The following is a 21,249-nucleotide window of genomic DNA, read 5'->3' on the forward strand; positions in this document are numbered from 1 at the left end:
AAAATAATGTAAAAGTAAGCCACTGATAGCTTTCTAGTCTGTTTTCTTTCTGAATCAGATTTCCTTATAAGGTCATTGCCCCTCAGCGGGCTTCCAGAAGATGGCCAATCAAAAGAGAGTGGGATTTTAGGGACTGGAAGGGGACTTAAAGAGACTTTAAAAATATATATTTTGGGGCCTTTTTATGGGTTTATTTTTGAAAGGGACAATGAAGACTGACAGGAAAGTGGAGGAAAGAAAGAGGGGAAGACATGGCAAAGGGCCGGGTATCAGACTCTAACGCGGGCCGGCCGCTCTCAGCCGTGTGGCATATGGTCGCCTGCTCATTCCAGTCAGCTAAACCAGCGCTCCCCAAGGATAAACTTAGGGCTGTTAATTTCTGGCTCTTTTTTTTGTCTAATGCACGTTGTTACACAAACTCACTTAAACTTAATGGATTAAATCCCAGCTTTTATTTTACCAACTTTCTGGGACTCTGAAATGAAGTAACCTTTGCAAAACTCTTGACAGGTCAGGTCAACCAGTCAAGAGTTTTCAGACCCGACACTGAGACTGGCAGATGGTAATTTGCTTCCTGACATAGTAAGTCAGTGTGACAGCCTGTCACATAGTCTGACAATAACAGCTCAGTCAGTCAAATAAATGTGGTGATTAAAAAAAGCCTTCACTGATGACCGAATAGAGAGAGAGACAGAGAGAGAGAGAGGGGGGAAAACACAGGCAAGGATGGGAGGATGGAAGGATGGGAGAGGGGAAGAACATTTTGAAAGCAGGAGAGCAGGAAATGAGAGTTAACTGAGAAACAAGCGCGGTGCTGAAGGCCAGCTGTGAGATAATGATGATGAGGCCATTATGAGTAGAGTGGGCCTATGTTTGAAAAGAGCCCTGCTGGTGTGAGACGCAGGAAGAGCGTTTGTGATAGAGAGCGTGGCTTACTGTGGCAGGGGAGGAGGAGGAGGGAGCGACTGGATCCTTTCATTAAAATTATAGCTATTAATACTGTTATTAATAATAGGAATGATATTTGTATTTAAAGGAACTTATTCATGATAATAAGTCATCAAATGAGAGTTTGGGAAGGCTGAATCATTATAGGACTGTACGATAAAAAGGTTTAAAGTAGAATAAAAATGCAGAATGGGATAGAAAAAGTGTGGAAATGTCTTAGCTTCAATAACATGAATTAAAACAACTGTTAATAAAGGCAGAAAGAAGAGGTGATAAGAGGCACAATGCAGAGAGGCTATATGAAGAGCGATAATTAAATGAAACTGCAGAATGGTGCTCTTTGAATTCCCACCAGGCTTCTTATTTAAAGTGCTATTTAAAGAGCGGGACTGGGGCAGTAAAAAAGCCAAGCTTGACACAGGATTGGATCCTGTGTTCACACTGAGCTCATTAGCATAGACACAAGCTCAAAACCAGCAGAGGCCGGCCTCACAGTAAATTTAGACCAGCTATTGTTTAGCGCACAATGAACCTTTAAGTAGATTACTAGGTTAGGAAAAGTGCAAAGAGAGATGGTTTCATTTATATCTTAAATGCAGAAAGTTCACAAAATAAAAAAAAATGAAATAAACTATGATGTCATTGTAGAGATTACATCATGTGTTCCTCAGACAAGCAGCCTGTCAGTAAGTCATGAGCCCTCATGTTTCATGGTTTAGATGTGTTGTTAGAAGTTCCACAAAAACAAAATAATTTTATGTTTTTTTCCAGTATTTCACACAGCGATTGCAAACATGCTGGTTTTATTTTGGACGCTTACATTATTACACATTACAGGGAGTGCAGAATTATTAGGTAAATGAGTATTTTGTCCACATCATCCTCTTCATGCATGTTGTCTTACTCCAAGCTGTATAGGCTCGAAAGCCCACTACCAATTAAGCATATTAGGTGATGTGCATCTCTGTAATGAGAAGGGGTGTGGTCTAATGACATCAACACCCTATATCAGGTGTGCATAATTATTAGGCAACTTCCTTTCCTTTGGCAAAATGGGTCAAAAGAAGGACTTGACAGGCTCAGAAAAGTCAAAAATAGTGAGATATCTTGCAGAGGGATGCAGCAGTCTTAAAATTGCAAAGCTTCTGAAGCGTGATCATCGAACAATCAAGCGTTTCATTCAAAATAGTCAACAGGGTCGCAAGAAGCGTGTGGAAAAACCAAGGCGCAAAATAACTGCCCATGAACTGAGAAAAGTCAAGCGTGCAGCTGCCAAGATGCCACTTGCCACCAGTTTGGCCATATTTCAGAGCTGCAACATCACTGGAGTGCCCAAAAGCACAAGGTGTGCAATACTCAGAGACATGGCCAAGGTAAGAAAGGCTGAAAGACGACCACCACTGAACAAGACACACAAGCTGAAACGTCAAGACTGGGCCAAGAAATATCTCAAGACTGATTTTTCTAAGGTTTTATGGACTGATGAAATGAGAGTGAGTCTTGATGGGCCAGATGGATGGGCCCGTGGCTGGATTGGTAAAGGGCAGAGAGCTCCAGTCTGACTCAGACGCCAGCAAGGTGGAGGTGGAGTACTGGTTTGGGCTGGTATCATCAAAGATGAGCTTGTGGGGCCTTTTCGGGTTGAGGATGGAGTCAAGCTCAACTCCCAGTCCTACTGCCAGTTTCTGGAAGACACCTTCTTCAAGCAGTGGTACAGGAAGAAGTCTGCATCCTTCAAGAAAAACATGATTTTCATGCAGGACAATGCTCCATCACAGCGTCCAAGTACTCCACAGCGTGGCTGGCAAGAAAGGGTATAAAAGAAGAAAAACTAATGACATGGCCTCCTTGTTCACCTGATCTGAACCCCATTGAGAACCTGTGGTCCATCATCAAATGTGAGATTTACAAGGAGGGAAAACAGTACACCTCTCTGAACAGTGTCTGGGAGGCTGTGGTTGCTGCTGCACGCAATGTTGATGGTGAACAGATCAAAACACTGACAGAATCCATGGATGGCAGGCTTTTGAGTGTCCTTGCAAAGAAAGGTGGCTATATTGGTCGCTGATTTGTTTTTGTTTTGTTTTGAATGTCAGAAATGTATATTTGTGAATGTGGAGATGTTATATTGGTTTCACTGGTAAAAATAAATAATTGAAATGGGTATATATTTGTTTTTGTTAAGTTGCCTAATAATTATGCACAGTAATAGTCACCTGCACACACAGATATCCCCTAAAATAGCTCAAACTAAAACAAACTAAAAACTACTTCCAAAAACATTCAGCTTTGATATTAATGAGTTTTTTGGGTTCATTGAGAACATGGTTGTTGTTCAATAATAAAATTATTCCTCAAAAATACAACTTGCCTAATAATTCTGCACTCCCTGTATTACAACGAATCTGAACGTTTGTTGTAGTGTTCAGCAAGTCTCACACATGCCTCCTGATCAGTCTTAGCCCATTCTTCTTCGGTCAATCTCTCAAACTCCTCCAGATTTGATGGTCTTCTGGATTGGACCCTGGTCTTCAGTCCACCTCACTGATTTTCAGTGGCAGTTAAGTCAGGGGTTTGTGCAGGACACTCAGTAACGTTCACTTTGGTCTTTGTCGTGTTGGAAGACAAAGCGACGACCCAGACCCAGCTTTGCTGCCGACTGCTTGAGATTTTCTTTCAGAATCTTCACACATCCTTCGTTTTTCATGGTTCCTTCCACCTTGATGAGATTCCCAGTTCTAGTTCTCATCTGACCAAATGACACGATTCCAGTATGAATAGTCTCCTGGTCATCTTTAGCATACTTCAGTCTGGCTTGAAGGCTATTTTTTTTAATTTGATTTTATAAGGTTTAAGCATCACAGAGTTAAAGTAGAACAGTAGTTTGTGCTATGGCTCACTTAAAAAAATCCGCTTTTAGTATTAAGCTTTGTCATTTTGATTTTTTCTGAAAAAATTCTTCTATTGTGTGCAAAAATGTTTATAAATGCTCTGTTAAAAAAGAAATGCGTAAGGGGGCTAATAGTTTTAACCTCAGCTTTACAGTTTCTTGTTTTATAGTCTCATTTCAATAAATTTTTAGGCTTAACAACGTTCAAATATATATTTGAACTACATTTGTAGTGCAAGATTTATCCTGTGACACTTTGAAGGGCCCCACATACTGGAGTGAACTGCACCACCCTCACTAACCTCTGATGCACATCCAGTCATTTTGTTCTATAAGCAGCTAAAATATGACAGAAACTGAACAGAGCTTTAAGGGTTACTCGCAGTTAGCTTTAATGTAGGTGGTTAGCCTTTGCTGTAGTTTCTGATTTATCAAAAATGCTTAATCAGTGCTTTTTAATTTATTATTTTTAGTCAGCTGAAATAAAATGAAGCTAAAATGACTGAGATGAATTTGATTTGTATTATGTCACATTCGCGGACTGTCTTACAGATCTTCTGGCTTAGGCAGATATAATTTGTTGTCTGAATGATTCAGAATTATAATTATTCAAGTGAAAGTATAATGAAACAAATACAGACTTTTTAGGATAATGTTACAAGTGAAATATGAGTCATGTCCGTGGTTTGATTTTTGTTCTTTTCTTAATTTGCCGTTGAGCACATCAGTCGCTTTTTGAGAGAAATCCAGCCCACTGTGGCTTACTGAAGCATATATCTTTATTACTATAAATGTCCAGTCCCCAGATAACCTGTGCACTGTTCCTAAAACAGGCTTTTAAATAATGAACAGTAGCTACTAAGAGTCACAAACACTCAAATCCGACTGGTCATATACGTATATGTTTCTTCCTGCATTGCTCCTCCAAAAATCATCTCCACTTGTAAGAAATCCAAAAGCACAATTTTTTTTATTTTTTTTAAATCTTATTTAGATTCCCAGAAATGTAAATTGTCCTCACAGTGGATTTAACCACTCATGTGCTTCCCCTTGCAGCTAAACAAGAGAGCTTTTAGCTCTTCTAATGAGCTCATCAGCACTTACAGCCTGCAGCCTCTTCAGCAGCTGGAAACAGCTGACCCGGTGAAGTTTGTTTCTGCCTTGAAACCAGCACATTATAAATGCCCTGTAGCCATGGCATTATAAATGCATGTGGAGGTGGGCATTACAGTATGAGTCATCCAGCTTCAGCTATTGAAATGTGGCATCTGGTCGGAGATGCAGACTTGGAGAAAAAAGAAAATGCACTTTTTTACTTTAAGTGGCTTTAAACTTGCATTATTAGGGCATCAGCACTCTTTAAACACCAAGGTTATTTTAGACATTACCTGCCTGCATTATTATAGATTTTACTCTGAAATTCTTTTATTACATATTTATTGATTGGGGCTTAAAATTAAAATGTGATGTCAAGCAAACCAATGCTGTTACTAGAATCTGCCATAAGACAGTCAGTCTGATGTCACACTGTGATTGAATGGGGTCAGGATGGCAATTATAATTACAAATTCACATCCAACTATTACATTTGTGCTCATCAGTCTTCCTGTTCTATAGGAATATAACCAGAATACAGTCCCTTCGAGTTATGCTTATTGACAAAGGCTCATTCAGACTGATTGCAACATGTTGGCAATCTGTATTTATAAATTAGACTGCAATTATTTACAAATCTTCGACAAGCTCTCTGAGACTGATTGCAGTCAGTCCAAGTCAAAGTGCAACTGTTTGCAGAAAGGTTGCCTCCTATCAGGCGACCTGTGCAGTCACAATGAGATCAGAAGTGGTTGTGAGTCTGCAACATTTAGTCACTACAGGTTGTGATTGGTCACAGAGCATGTAAAACAGCGATTATTCATTTTAATTTTGTAGCTGTAAGGAGGTCGCTGTTCTGTTTTATTTGTGCTCTGAATTAGGAGGCAGCTTTGTCAAGTTACCGGTAAGTGTGTCCAGTTTATCACTTTATCGTCAGGTTTTCTCGGCTAACGTTATCTCTTTTATCTTTTTTGTTTTGTTTTTTTGCTGAGCTGCAAAGAACTAAAAAACAAGCTGTGAAACTGAGTCATCTTGCACACTGGGGATCAACACTGGGACTGGGATGCAGTTATTAGTGGAAGAGGCCACGTATTCCAAGACTGAAGGTGGCACTTCATGCTGTTAGCAGCAGCAGTTTTTGTTTAGCTGTAAAAAAGAAAATCATGAAACGAGGCCCTGAGATAAAATTACCATAAATTGGAAATCTAAATATCAGATCTGTTTATGTTGAGCATGAGTTAAATTTTATAATCTTGAGATGCTTACATATATTTTATTTGGTAAACACATTTTTTGGGGGGTTTTCATTTGATTTCCTCAAAATGAAATCTGAGCCCGGCCTGGTGTGGTTTTAATATGTATTATCTGTGGCAGTGATACAATAAAACATGATGTCTCCTCAAATGTGCTACTCACAAACAGTACAGATGTTTCTTACCAACTCAATTGCTGATTTCAGACTGAGATAGCAAAAGAATATATCAGGAATACTGATACTGTGTGAGTGGTGTTGGAGTTCAAATTTGTGCACCTCTTTGTATTTGCAGGAAGAGATTGAAACCCAGAAGCAGCAGCATGAGGCCAGAGTGATGTCCATCAGAACAGAGGAGAAGCAGAAGATGGACAAGATGGCAGATGACTTGGATCGGAAATGGAGAGATGCACTGCGGTAAAAGAGAAAAAACAGAAAGCCCATCTCCCCTGATGTCTCGCTCTCTGTCAGCCTGTCAGTCTCACTTTTCCTGTTTTGCTTTTTCTCTGTTTTCTCATTCGTCTCTGTCATCTCACAGCCCTCTTCACAATCACACTTATTATCCCAACAAGTCGGCGTCTCCCCAAAACACTCATGTATATTGATGAGAACGAATAGGAAATGAACACAGTCGGAAGCAAGTTTATAAACGCATGCAATATTTACAGATGTCTTTTAGCAGGACAAAATCGAGCAGCATGAACACACGCACACCGAAAGTACAATGTAATTAATTTAGTCAAACTTTGTGTCTTTCTGTAGGGAAGAAGTGCGTTTGTTAAAGGAGGAGTTGACCGAGGAGTATGAAGCAGACAAACAGGCGGCCATGACTCAGCTGTCCCAGCAAAAAGAGCTGGAGATGATGGCAGCGAGGGAGGGCTGGCAGAGGAAGGTCGAAGACCTGCTGGAGCAGGTAAAGCACACATGCTAACACTGACGGGTGAGGGTCCGCCCTGTTTTGGTTTTGTAACAGGGGCGATCGTGGCTCAAGAGTTGGGAGTTTGCCTTGTAATTGGAGGGTTGCCGGTCCGAGCCCCGGCTTGGACAGTCTCAGTCATTGTGTCCTTGGGCAAGACACTTCACCCGTTGCCTACTGGTGGTGGTCAGAGGGCCCGGTGGCGCCAGTGTTCGGCAGCCTCGCCTCTGTCAGTGCGCCCCAGGGTGGCTGTGGCTACAATGTAGCTTGCCATCACCAGTGTGTGAATGTGTGGATGACTGGATGTGTAAAGTGCTTTGGGGTCCTTAAGGACTAGTAAAGCGCTATATAAATACAGGCCATTTGTAAGGTTACCACATACAAGTTTTAGGGCTTTAACTCCAAAAAGCCTGAAGCATAAAATAATAACGAGACACTCTTAAAATGCTGCTTAATTGTACTGTATTTATTTTATTTCACAGACATCGATTTAACTGTAAGGCTAAGTGTAAATATATTGCATTAAACTATGACTTATATGGAACTTTGATATTCTGGATCTTTGTTTTAGAAGATTTTCTGTAACTGGACCTACTGGAGCTACTTTTTAATTGAATACCCCTGCTGTTGAACATGATAGTGTCGTCGCCCAGTTTTGGAGATGTCAGCTGTAGACATGTAGACGTTTCTCCCCAGACATTGACTGGTTTCATTTTTCTGTCTATCAAACCATACCCACCGACTGTGTCAGGAGGAAGTGTTCATCCGCTGATGATGAGAGGCTCACGTAATTGACAGCAGGGCAAGATTTTAACGTTGTAGAGACCCCCCGTCAGCTGAGCTTTCATGTTAGCTAGTCGCGCACTTCTTTTAATTGGCAGGCAGCAGAAAGAGATCTGACATTGCTGGATCTTTTTTTTTCCTTCTTGTGGTGAGAAGGACATGATTTTTACAGATATTTTTAGAGCTGCTTATTTTTTTTTAATGTATTTTTAGTGTTTTGAGAACCACAAGGTAAGTACCATTTAGTTTCAGCATATACAAGCAAAAGTAGACCTTTATATGGCTGATGTCTCAAAAACTGGGAACTTCACACCAAAACAATCCAGATGGATAAATAGCTCTACAGTAAATATGACTTGCTGTTGACATAGCAACTCTTAAACGTATTCTTTTCTTAGAGCTGCCTTACAAACCGACCCCAGTCTCAGCTGATAATAACAAAAACACAATGCCAGCCTGAACCAAGAGAAAAGAAAAGGTCATGTCAGTCTGAGAGACGGAGAGAGGGAAGCTTGGACTGCTGATTTGACCAACTTCTTCTTCCATGTAAACGATTGGCTCTCTTCTTATAGTAGTTACTAACCAACGTTGTTAGTATGTTTGACTTTGCCTTTATAGTCAGACCCACAAACAGTAGCTTTCTGAGTTTTCTGTAAACAACCAAAAGCTACAACACAAGGTCGGGAGCACATGCTGGTGAAGCTGCAGTCATCACTGCTTGCAGTATGCGATAAAGCATTCATGTCACACTCCAGGTGTTGCAGGTGAACACTGTTAGTATCCGGGAATGCAGTTATTCATTTTTTATGCGTTTTTTGTTCTTTAACAAGCGGTTGAAATTATTTATCATTTACTTCAGATTTCTTGGTCTATTCCAGAGTAAAACTTGATGTAATTCAATCATTTATTTTTTCTGTTGCTTTAATAAGAGAATCCCAGCAGTGACCTGTAACTCCCTGTTAACCTAAGGCCCCATTTGATTGACAGCTTCACTGTGAGACAGCCTGAAGCAAAAAAAGAAAATCCAAATAAAGTCTCACAGGCATTCCTCTCTTTCAATAACCGTGTGAATGTGATTAACAGTAGCGCTGTAAATAGCTTCTTCACCTGCTTCACAGCTCATGTAACTCCCACAGCAACAGTTAATTGGTATGGAAACAACAAAGGCTGTAACAGTGTTAATTTTGTCCTGTTATAGTGAGGTAGAAGAAAAGGAACAGCCTCTTTTTTTAAACTAGGTTGTCTCTAAGCCATATTTTAAGGCACATGATGCTTGTATACATATGCATGCTGTGCATTTGTAGCCTTTAAATAGGTTCTTTAAAGAAGGCCTTTGAAATTAATGCTCCTTCAGATGTTCCAGTAGCTACAGTTCTGGAGATTTTATCTTATGAGGATTGAAATTAGCTGCTAGGGTCAGAATGAGAGCGCTGTAGGAACAGAGCGAGCCGTTTGACGCTGGTTTGGGAGCTCAGACGCTCGTCTACTTAGACTCATGTAGCCGTTCCTGCAGAGCATACTGCCTCTGGGTAATTCAGAGCTGAGTCACAACTGAAACCTCAAAGAGGCTCGTCCTGAGTTTGCCAAGACGCTGGTGGCTCCAGATAAACATTTTCTGACAAGCTGGAGTCACCAGTGCCAGCTTGGCAACTTTTCAGACGGCCCCCAACCAAAACCGTGACAAAAGCAGCTCACGGCAAAACGAGACAAAGTTAAAGAGCGATCTGACTTTAAACTCCAACACAAGATACAAGAGATTCTGTTTCACACAAAGTTTTGTTCTTCTTCATAAAATATTTTCGTTTACCAAAGAAAAATTGTCCTTTGGTTTTGAGACATCTGTTTGTGGTCGGCGGCTCTGCGATGGACCTTTGACTTTTAATATAGCTACTGTGTTGGATTTTCTTTATTACTCCAGAAATCATTTGTTCTGCAGACTAAAATTAAAATATTTATTTGCTTAATTGAAAAAAAATGTGCAAGCTAAGGTGGCAGTTTTCAAAAGAATCACCAAATATTCAAATAAATGATCGCTACCTATTTGTTTCAGCTATAGATATGATACTATCATTTTTAAGATGAAAGGAAGGAGTCCTCATTGATGTGCCTGAATAATTAAAATGGAATTTCATAGTGGGCTCTTTAGGGAGCATTATTTCTTATCTGAGCATCTGCAGATTATAGATGCTAGATTAGGAATCATGTAAATGTGGGTCACAGTATAAAAAGAAGCATTTTAAAGTTATAGTGCCAAGCGGCTAAAAATAAACTTCAAACAATATCACAGATCGGATATCTAAGGAGCTTACACTGTATGTGTACTATATGTGTGTCTCTGTCTGTGTGTCAGATCGCTCTTTTTTGTCCTCAAAGGGGTGTGTGTGTGTGTGTGTGTGTGTGTGTGTGTGTGTGTGTGTGTGTGTGTGTGTGGTTTAGGAGCAACAGAAAAAGAAGACTAATGTGTGTACATGTAATACTGTAATCCATGGATATTATTAAGTGTATATACACTTACCAGAATCTCTTTAAATATGCTTTGCTAGTACCTCTTTTGATTTCAGATCTGCATTAATTCCTCATGGCATAATTTCAACAAAGTGCTGGATAAATTCCTCAGAGATTTTTGTCCATATTCACACGACAGCAGCACAGAGTTCCTCATCACAAAGGTGCTCTATTAGATTGGGATCTGGTGATTGTAGAGCCCATTTGGGTTCAGTGAACTGAATGTCCAAAAAAAACAGTTTGAGATGATTTGAGCTTTCGGCTTGGTGTTAATACTCAGGTAGGCTGTGGCAATTAAACGATGCCTACCTGGTACTGACGGGCCCACAGTCTGTAAAGAAAATATTCTCTACTCCATTGCACCACGAGCGTCATAAATCATTGATACGAGGTAGGATGGATCCCTGCTTTCATGTTGTACACACCGGTTTCAGACCCTACCATCTGAATGTTGCAGCTGAAGTCAAGATTTATCAAAGCAGGCAGTGTTTTCTAATCTTCTGTTGTCCAATTTTCGAGAATTATAACCTCAGTTTCCTGTTATTAGCTGACAGGAGCGGCATCCAGTGTGGTCTTCTGCTTTAACATTTGCATGTAGAGATGCTCTTCTGCAGACATACTTTTTACAAGTGATTATTTACTATAAGTGGTTGCCTCAGTGTCAGTTTAAAGCAGTTTGGCCATTCTCCTCGGACCTCTGGTAGATGGCATTGGCCATCAACCAGTATAATTCAATGCAGAGAGGTCTATTAACACATAGTGAGTGAGAAAGGTGACTGAAGAAGAAATACTGGATGCATCATGGGAATCCCCCAGCAGCCAATGCCTATTGCAGCATAACTAAGGGAGGATTCGGGGTCACCTGATCCAGCCCTAACTATATGCTTTTGCAAAAAGTTAGATATTTGTGTTAATGAGCAGTTGAACCAGTGTACCAAATAAACTGGCCAGTGAATGTAGGCTTAAATACTGTTTTCTTTGCTGAAGGGACATGGAAATATAGCCTTTTACACGAGAAAGCTTTCCTAGTGGTCGGAGCATAGCAACAGCAGCAGGGTGCAGTAAAAGCCAGTCATTGCTCTGAGTTTGATATGGCCCGGGGCACCAGTACAGCATTAAAGTGAAGTGCAGATAAGCATAATTTTCAAAATCCAAGACCATGCTATATGAACATCACCTGAAAAAAACATTTCCAAGTAGTTTAATTCATGCTTAAAAGATCATTTTCAACCCAAAATATTTAAATTTAATTTTAAAGCCCAGTTAGGAATGTTTTAGCTTATCCCCGTAATACTTTCAATCATAGACTTGCGCAAAGATTAACTACTTTATGAGAAAAAACAGCAGATATGCAAGCTGGGCCACTATAAAGACAAAAGGACGAAGGTATTATTACAGTGATCTGCACTGTATTGACCTACTTACAGCTCTGCAGAAACACCAGCCCTATCGGGGGAGACTCATCAGTCTCAAGGAGAAACTCGCAGTCCCCTCAGATATAACACATCACGTTGCATTTTAAGGAAATTCTCACACTGTTCACACATAAGCCATGATTACAACTAGCATCTGTCAGAGTGATAACGGAAATATGACGGACGTATATTGGTCGATTACCCATTAATAAAGCTAAGAATAATAAATTCTCCGCTTTATTTATCAGAGAGGGTGATATTATATTAGAAGCGCTTTTAGATTGTCTCTTGTTACTTTCCTGGTGTGGTTTTAAGGCTGTCAGTGCTTCACTGTGTCTCTGCACCTCCTCTGTATCATCTTTACAAATTCAAGTTATTATGCATTCAGACAGCACCAATCCCATAATTGCATCAACAGAGCTGTGTTATTTCCACCACCGTGGTGTGTACAATTTCTCTTTCAGTCAAAAAGATTTCTCTTTAAAAAGTAATTCCAGTAGCAACCACTGCTCTTCGGCATTTCTTTTGATCAGTGTTAATACTTCATACGCCGACCCTCCAGCCTGCCAGATGCTCCGTTTGCTCAGAACAGCAGAGCGGTGAGCATGGTGGGACTCTGTTCTTGGTTGCTGTGTGATGGATTTAATGGTGTGACAACTGCCATATTGCTGAATTTATCATTTAAATACATTTCAATACAGATCTAAATTTAAGTAGATGCCTTTCCTGGCTGGGAGAGGGTCTTGAGGGGCAGCTACAGCTGTCAGCACAATTAGTCTAAAAGTAAGGGTTTGTTTTTCCAGGAACACCCCTGTGATTGATAGAGTACTTTGTTTATTAACTGGAAATGAAGATGCATACCAAATCCAATCAAAATATTTCCCATTTTTTTCAGAAAATTAATTGTGATTTAAAGGTACAGCCATTAATTTTAAGCAGTTACTTTTCTTCTGCTACATCAGAGTAAACAGACTAATATAACATGGTTAATGCCTTTGTTCTTTCCATACCAATCTGTTGCCGCAATCACTTATTGTCTGCAGATTAGACAAGCAACTGGCCCATCTCCAGACAGCTGACACCTGTTTTGGCTAAACAACAACAGCTAGTTATAAGCTAACGTTACATATGTAATGTTTGGCTCAAGTGTCCTAAAAATTACACTTTCCCTCTGATAAAGAGTTTGATTACATTCTCACATCGTATCGACGTTCAATCATGAAGTTCCTGAGTCCAAAAAAGTTGCAACCATTACAAAGACAGTTTTAACAGTTGCTAACAGAGGCTAACAGCTAACAGTGGCTCACAACTGAGCTTTTCTGACTCCATATTGGACTCCTTTCACAAAGTTTTATAGCCTCTTCCAGAGTAAATAAAGATAGATGCTTCTCAGCCAGCTTTGACAGCTGAGGTAAACAGTGGACTGACAGCCTTCCACAGACAGGGAAAAACTCCGGGGCAGACCTGCATCTGGTTCACACAGCAGTAAAAACATGCCAGCCGGCTGCATCTGTTATGGGGTTCAGTCTAAATTGAATGTTTTTGATCTCTCTTGGCATGTTTAATTACCAATGTCAGTGTTATTTCTATTCTAATTTTAAAAACAACAAAGTATCCAAAGTCTTTACAAGTTAGTTAATGAACAAGCATGGTAAATAAATATAATAAAATAAGATATAAAAAGAAGCAAATATGATATATTGTGACAACATAAAAAAGCTACAGTGGCTATCCTATAGCAGCCACAGTAACTAGGATTATGCACTTGAATTGTGAGGGGTACAAAAACAGACCCCAGTTGCCTGCAAAATCTGCAATCCACCGACACTTGGCGCTGAATAATTTGACTCACTAACTTTAAAGAATTGCCAAGACTCAACAGGATGAAAAAATTGAATGATTTACTTTTTGACTGTTTTGTGCAGACACACTAGCAGATGTAATTAAAAATGACCCCTGACATCCTGAATTTTTGATTAACCAGTTTCAGGGAAGCCATGTATGCCTTTGCTGCCTTAGCCTCTCATATTTGATGGACGTGGCAGCTACATGTGCTGTTAAAGTAGAAAAAGACATTTCTGAAAGCCCTTAAGTGAGCGCAGGTCCCGTGCGGTATTGTGCGCCTGGGCGGATGTGCCGTAGTTATCTATAATGACTTCTTTTTCATTAAGATATTTTCATTACAAGGTCCTAGCCTGAGGCTCCAGTTTGTGCGCGCCAACATGTGTGCGCTTGGGATTGTGTTTAATTAAGTCACAGAGGGCTGGGTGCATGTTTTTGCAAACAAGGTCACTTAAGGTATTTCCACACTGCTAATCTCACACATCCCATTATTTTGCTGTAAATGTAAAAATGATTATTTGGAGTAGACAGGGAGGATAAACTGTGCAGGCCATCTTTTTTTTTTATCCAATGTAGAACCTCAGAAACTTCATCCCAGCCCTGCTCCTCATCCTCTCATTTTTAAATCCATCTTACCTTACACTTGCTAATGTGGTACTTCTTCAGCACTAAGTCCTGCGGGGGATTTAACTGCAGCGGCTCAGAGAAAGAGTGGCATGTGAAGGACCGGAGCCGTCTGGCTGAGAGAGTTCTGCCACTCACCGGCAGTTAGGCCCCTGATAGCTGCAGTATCTCCTCGAAACAAAACACTTTGGCGTGCTCTGATGGGGCTTACGCTTGTTGGCTTTTGTTATTGGGCTGTGTGCGCTGTCACTCGTCCTCCTGACGGGCTGTCAGCTCATTGACACGAGTGGAGAAATCTTCATCCGCAGCCCTCAAGTGGTTTTATTACATCTGTGTGTCGATATCACCACCGGGGAGTGGTTGTTAGAAAAAGGGGAAAAAAACCTAGGCTCTCTCCCCAGTTAAGAGCGATGCATTGGAAAAAATATTGTGGAGCAAAAGAGAGAGTTTTGTAATTAAATATGTGTGCTGTGTTAAGTGAGTTGCTCCTTTCCTGGAGGTATGTCTTCCTTGTAAATTAAATGTGATGTTGCCGCACAGTTGGAGATAGAGAACCACCTGGAGAGAGACACAGTGTTGTCCCTGCGGTTCAGCCTGTAATTACTGCTTTTATCGGATGTGGGCACGCTGACCTGTTAACATTTGCTTTTAATCTAATTTGTTCTGTCCTGTTACTTTTTTCTTTTTTTTTTAAATAAGCCTTTGCTCATTATAAACACCTGTAACTTTTACTACTTCCCCCTTTGCGTCCCTTTTTCCTCTACCCAGATCTCTCTGCTGAAACAGTCCCTGGAGCTGCAGCTGTCTCAGTCTCAGTCAGCTCTCCAACAGCTGCAGTCTCAGTTCAACCAGGAGAGAGAGCTCCTGAGCCAACAGCTCAAAGGTATGTACGCGCTTCCTCCACGGGGCGACTGCGGCTACAAGCTGCCGCTGGAGTTTCAACATTTCATCCTAAAATAACTTTCTTAAAGTAGCAATTTTGCATTTGTATGTGATTTTAACCTCCTTTAAACATTAGTTCTGATCAGCAGTTTTTCATCTCATATCATTTATATTATTTCCTTAACCTTAAAATCATTTTTAATGGAACGCAGCCACAAGAAAGATAATGTCTGAAAGTTTATGTCACTGATGCAACTATAAAAAAAGAGATTTTTTATTTTTTGATTATGGTAATTTGGAAGAGAAGGAAGGTTGGAGCTGTAAGAGCCAGTATGAGCTGTTAGATGACGAGTTGCAGTCTGACAAGTTTTATCAGGGCAAACCTGCCACCTCTAAATCAGCCATTCCCAAAGTCAAGAGTGCTGCGACCCACTTAAAAACCTGAAGATCCAATGGGGCCCACCCAATTTTAAATCATCACTCTAATCAAAATCCATGAGAAAGTGATGCATTCCTCGAAAAATTTATTAAAAATAAATAAACCACCCAGGATGTTGGCTATAAATTGCTAATGCTATTTGCCCAGTCATATGCAAAGTGGTAAGGATAACTGGGACATAAACTTTAATATAAGGGAAGTAAATTTAGGTCAAAATAAAGTAATATCACCTCCTATTTCCTGTTTTAATTCCATATTTATATAACTACATTTACATAAATATGTAACTGTGCATACTACTAATTTCAAGCTGAATTTCTGTTATTATTGCAGCCAAGCGGCCATGAAGGGGCCACTGCTCCCTTAAAAACTTTTGGGAATCACTGCTTCAAAACATCCATGAGGGAAATAACTGCATTCACAGCCCAGGATGTTCACTAGCATGAGATCGTCAGCATGTCGAGACAAATCATGCTGCAGTGCACTGTGCCACTGCTGAAACCGATTTTTATTCTGTCGTGAAAAATAAATAAATTCAGAAATGTAACCTAAATATTTAATACAAAGAGTCCAAGCATTAAGTGTTTAAATAGTTTGTTGTCACCTTCTGTTCAGCGGCTCCTGCCGCTGTGCGACTGGCTCAGATTGTCATATTGCCTTATCATGTCAAACGGAAACACGTCTGCTGTTGATGCATCTCAGTGTACACGTTGATATCTCTGTGTTTGCAGAGATGCAGAGAGAACATCAGAGGAGAGAGCATCGATTACAGGAGGCTCACTGCTGTGCCCTCAGCACCATGGAGGAAGCCAGGCAGCACCAGATAAGAGTACGACACACACACACACACACACACACACACACACACACACACATATATTTGCAAGCATGTAGGTTTGCATCGGTTGTCTTGGGATTTGTCACATAGTTGCACGACACTACCTGCCTTTTGTTCTCTCTGAAAGGGAAAGTAGAGCAGGTTCTAACTAACTTCTCGGGGGCTTCTACTAAATACATTACAGTAGCCTTTCTTGTACTGCAGCTATGTTCCACTGTGGACTTCACTGCAGTCTTCTTTGAAGTCATCTGTTTCTACACACAGTAAAAGTGCGAAGAGGATAGTTTAGACAGCCTCACCAGTGCAGCAACAACAGCTGCTAAATGCTACCATCGTTCACTAACAAGTGCTGTGACTGAAGCAATAATGTGCTGCAGTAATTCTAGTAGCAAGAATGCCAAACTAAATGAATAAAATCTGTGATTTTAAGTATGTTTTAAACAGCAAACCTTTGACTACTGAATGCAGCACTCGAGAGATTTATTGTTATTAACATGAGTGCAAAACACTGTATGTTGGTGGATCCTGTATGGCTGGGCTGGAGTTTGGTGTTGCAGAGATTTCAGTGTGATGATTTTTTTTTTAAATTTGGTTTGATCATACTACTGTCACCTCAGCCAAGTCTGAGACTGAGCAGACTTGCTATAGTTCAGTTTAACTCAGTCTTATTTATATAGACCAGCATAAGTCACTTCAAGGCACTTTATATTGTAAGATAAAGAAAATAATACAGAGAAAACCTCAAATATTAAACAAGCACTTGGCAAAAGTGGGAAGGAAAAACTCCCAGCAGAACCAGGCTCAGGGAGGGGCAGCCATCTGCCATCTGATGTGGGTGAGTGGATTTGATAGTTAACTCAAAAACAGAGTGATGATGTACCGCAAGGTCAGAGGTCAAGTTTTCTGAAAATCTTGTGAATGCGATGACTCAAGGACATCATGTAGGACTTTCAAATACCATAGGTGTTCAGAACCACCGCCACTATTTTTTACCTATGTGATTAAAAATGACTACAAGGCAACATTTAAGCAGAAAATTAACCCTAGAACACTATCGCCGGGTGATTTACACCCGAGCAAATACATTTACATGATTTCTCTCTCCTGCAGCTGTTTGCGTGTTGAGGAGCCTGTGCCTTCACCAGGGAAGTCTCAAATTTCCCAGGAATGGGTGGACCAAAGACCAGCTTTCCAGAGTCATTATTTTGTTTTAGGAGGGTTTTTTTTTTTCATTTTGTTAGACATGGCACAGTTGAAAGTAAAAGACGACCACTCTAATTTGTCATGTGTTGTCATATTTTGATATATTTTGATAACAAGTACTTTTTGTTGGTCATATTATATCAGGTAAAAATCACCCGGCATTAGTGATTGTGTTACTATTTATAGCGATAGTGTTCTAGGGTTAAAAACAAAAAGTGGCTACATTTTCTTCAAGTCATCAAAAACACATATGAAAACGGCAGCATTAAAACTATGAAAAGGTTAGCACTGCATGTGAACCATGATTGATATTCTGTCCAAAGCTATCTCTGCTTATAGGTTGATTTAGCTGCTTGAACAGCAGAGTAAGCAGTAACCTTGTGTTAAGCTAATGTTGACTGAGATTTCTAGAAGAAATTTAGAGTTTTTGACTAAATCCATCAATACTAACATATGAAAACAGATCATTCAGAGAGCGCAACTCCTATCAAAGGGCAACTGATGTTTTATGTTTTATTACAACATGATGATGTCAACCTGTTATGTCATCATTGTGACATAACAGGTTAGGTAATCATGTCCCCCAAGGCCTAATATATTGCTGTTATCGGTATCTACCATCACAGAAAATCTGAAAATGCTGTTTTGAAAACTGTGGACACCATACTGCTAACAAACAGACAGACAGACAAAACCAAGTACATACTCCCTCCGTTAGGGAGGAGAACAAACTAAAAACTTGCTGCTAAACTTAAATTAAAGAATTAAAGTGTCCTTTAGCTGTCTATCAGCAGGAGAGTAGAGAATTGTGCTTCAGTAGCTGATATCTCCATAATGTCACTTCCCTTGAACTTTGTAATACAAAAGTAAAATGCCTATTACCATTATAAATGTTGATAGTTTAGGTGTATTTTAAGTTAAAAATGAAAGAAAAAGACTGACAAAAATAAGAGTTGACCTATCATTTTACCTTTAAATCATCAAATTAGTTCATGTGCTCCTCTGGCTGTATCCTGTGTCTTTTTATAGTTCTGTAAAAATGTGACTTTCAGTACAAAAATCTGCAGCTGCTGTTCCTCTCTTTTCACCTGTGTTCTCATCTACTTTTTTATGTATGTAGCAGTCTGTGATCAGCAAAAGCCCTTAAAATAGTGCTTTATAAGAGGTACACAACTTGATTTGTCATCCTGGGAGCTTCTAGTGTCTGACGTTATTTCTTCCAGAGAGGAAATTATAGTGTGGAAGGTGCTGCAATTTGAATTTCCAATATAGTCCACAGCACAGCAATGATTATGTGTAGCAGAGTATCCATTGTGAAGTTCAGCGAGTGCTGGTCTACAAAACTACTTCAGAGCAAGTAAAAAAGTTTTTCAGCTTTTCTAATTTCGTTTAATGATCCTTTTATGTCTGCCACAGAGTCAAGAAGTGTAGAAGATTCATAGCACAATCAAACCCCTCAGGAAATTTCTGGCTTTCTGAGCCATTTTATTTGGATCATTAACTTTAATTTCACCAATTTTCTTGTTAAGTAATATTAAAATGAGCCAAATTATATAAATTAAGGTTGAGGTAGATTTTTTTTCATTATGTGGGACTGAGAGGATGTGTCAAAAAGCTCAGTGATTTTATACTTTTACACTCTTTAGTCATTTTCAGCATGTTGATGGATCTCGCTGTCAGTTCTGCTTCCTGTAGCTGTGTAGCTTCTTTGTTTTTTCCCCACATAGTGGGACAGTCTCCAAAAGTCTCTGTGTGTACTTAATATTGTCACTTTTCCCGTGCCAGTCTGTAACTCAAAACCAGCTTGGAGCTGTGGTTCGATTACACTGTTCATTTTCTCTCTTTGTCTTCTGGCTTTCTTTTTTACAACATTTCACTTTTATTTTTCAGCCAAAAATAAAAAGGAAATATTGAGTCAGAGAGCCAAACTACACTTTTCTCAAAACCACATTTTTCATGTAACATATTGTGTCTTGTCATCTTCGTCCTTTCTCCTCTCCTTCCTTTCCGTCCCTCTATCCTCTTTAATCTCCTTCATCGTGCCGTCTGCCAGGCCCTCGAGGAACGTCTGAAGCAGGAGCAGCGGGAGGAGGTTCACGCTTTGAAGGAGGCCCACAGGAGGACCTTAGAAATCCTCAGACAGCAGTCGGACCAGGAGCTGCAGACACTGCGATTTGAATTGGAGGACGAGGGGAAAGCAAAGCTGGGTAAATGATGACAGATATAGTAAACGTGGCTTTGACTCATCTAGGTTTGTAGTTATCGATCAGGCTTGTTTCCACACTGCCAGCCTCGCTCTGTGGCATGGTTTTAAATTGCAGCAATGATTTTTCTCCCCACCCTTTGGTGTTTCTACCTACTGAGACGTTCTGGTTCTGTTTCTACCTGCTGTGGTGATGTTTTTATCCATAGTGATTTCAACAAAATCGCCTTCATTATCTGCCTATTGATGTTTAGAAGAATAGAAGGAAGAAGAAAGAAGCATTTGGTGGTTGAATCGTAAGATGCTTTAGGAAACCAGTATGAAATTAACTAATGGTGAAATCAGCTTGCCGGGATCTGTGAACTTGTGCTAGGTGATAAAATTGATCTCAGTAGTTGCCTCCAATATTAAACCAACTAAAAGATTAAATCATAAAAGTACGATGTAGGAAAGGAGTCACAAAAAATGGGAATATATCTTTAATTTCTTCACACTGTTGTCATTTTTCTACATAAACGTTGCACCGGTACCCCGTGTTAAAATGATCCCCTACATTACCTGCGGCGTCTCTCCCCTGCAGCCTCTCTTCGTGCAGAACTGAACCACCTCCACGCGACAGCCATCGAGCATCTGAAGCAAATCCATCTCAAAGAACACACTGCCACCAAACGAGAGCTAGAGAAAGCCATGGAGCACAGCCAAAAGCAGGTAACACTGACAGTGGTTTAGTTCTGTTTTTGTTCTTTTCTTGTCTCTCAGTGTTTCGCCCTAAGTGATCTCAAGGTTCAAAAGCCTTCTAGCAAATAACTGCCTTTTCTGTATTATGTGTATCCTCTAGGAACAAGATCTCTTAATTCGTATCTCAGACCTGCAAGCGGAGCTGTGTTCCCGTAGCAACCGTATCACCGATCTGGACCATGAGATCCACTCTCTGAACGAGACCATCGACACACTAACCAGAGAGCTGGAGCTGAAGGGCAAAGAGGTGCTGCGGGTCCGCAGCGAAGCTAACCATCAGATAAGGTTCAGTAGACATTATCCTCCCATTACCCTTAAATACTCTTGCTTATATAAGAGCAAGAGTATTTAACTAAATAATATATGTGAACTTTTTGCATCAACTATCAAATTTTAAATATGCATTCAGTTTGCAATTCTGTTGAAGAAAGATGTTGAATCTATTTAATTATTCTTGAAAAATAATTTGTTTCTGTGCATTTTTTTCACCCTGCATCAAATTAAAGTTGATTACGTCGATTAAGCATCATGAGGTGGAGGGTGGGTGGTTCTATTTTTTTTTTTTTTTTTTTTTTTGTTGGGAGTTTGCAACCCTATTAGTTAGGTTGCTTAATATTTCTGCTAAGTACTCTTTAAAATACCAGAATAGGGAGGATGGAGTAGGTTTAAGTTAGGT

The 21,249-nt window shown here is 40.0% G+C and overlaps 1 protein-coding gene across 1 annotated transcript in view; it reads left to right on the forward strand.

Annotated features, from left to right (window-relative positions):
• The window catches only part of LOC116321863 (protein FAM184A-like), a 67,103-nt gene that overhangs the window by 35,459 nt on the left and 10,395 nt on the right, over nt 1-21,249 (forward strand). Inside the window, exons 13-19 of the mRNA XM_039607443.1 lie at nt 6,481-6,602; nt 6,948-7,098; nt 15,039-15,153; nt 16,323-16,420; nt 19,686-19,839; nt 20,416-20,543; nt 20,674-20,858. Of these exons, the coding sequence (XP_039463377.1) occupies nt 6,481-6,602; nt 6,948-7,098; nt 15,039-15,153; nt 16,323-16,420; nt 19,686-19,839; nt 20,416-20,543; nt 20,674-20,858 (953 nt within the window). The remainder of the gene's footprint in view (nt 1-6,480; nt 6,603-6,947; nt 7,099-15,038; nt 15,154-16,322; nt 16,421-19,685; nt 19,840-20,415; nt 20,544-20,673; nt 20,859-21,249) is intronic.

The sequence above is a fragment of the Oreochromis aureus genome, linkage group 23, assembly GCF_013358895.1.
Source record: "Oreochromis aureus strain Israel breed Guangdong linkage group 23, ZZ_aureus, whole genome shotgun sequence".
In the NCBI taxonomy this organism is placed as follows: Eukaryota; Metazoa; Chordata; class Actinopteri; order Cichliformes; family Cichlidae; genus Oreochromis; species Oreochromis aureus.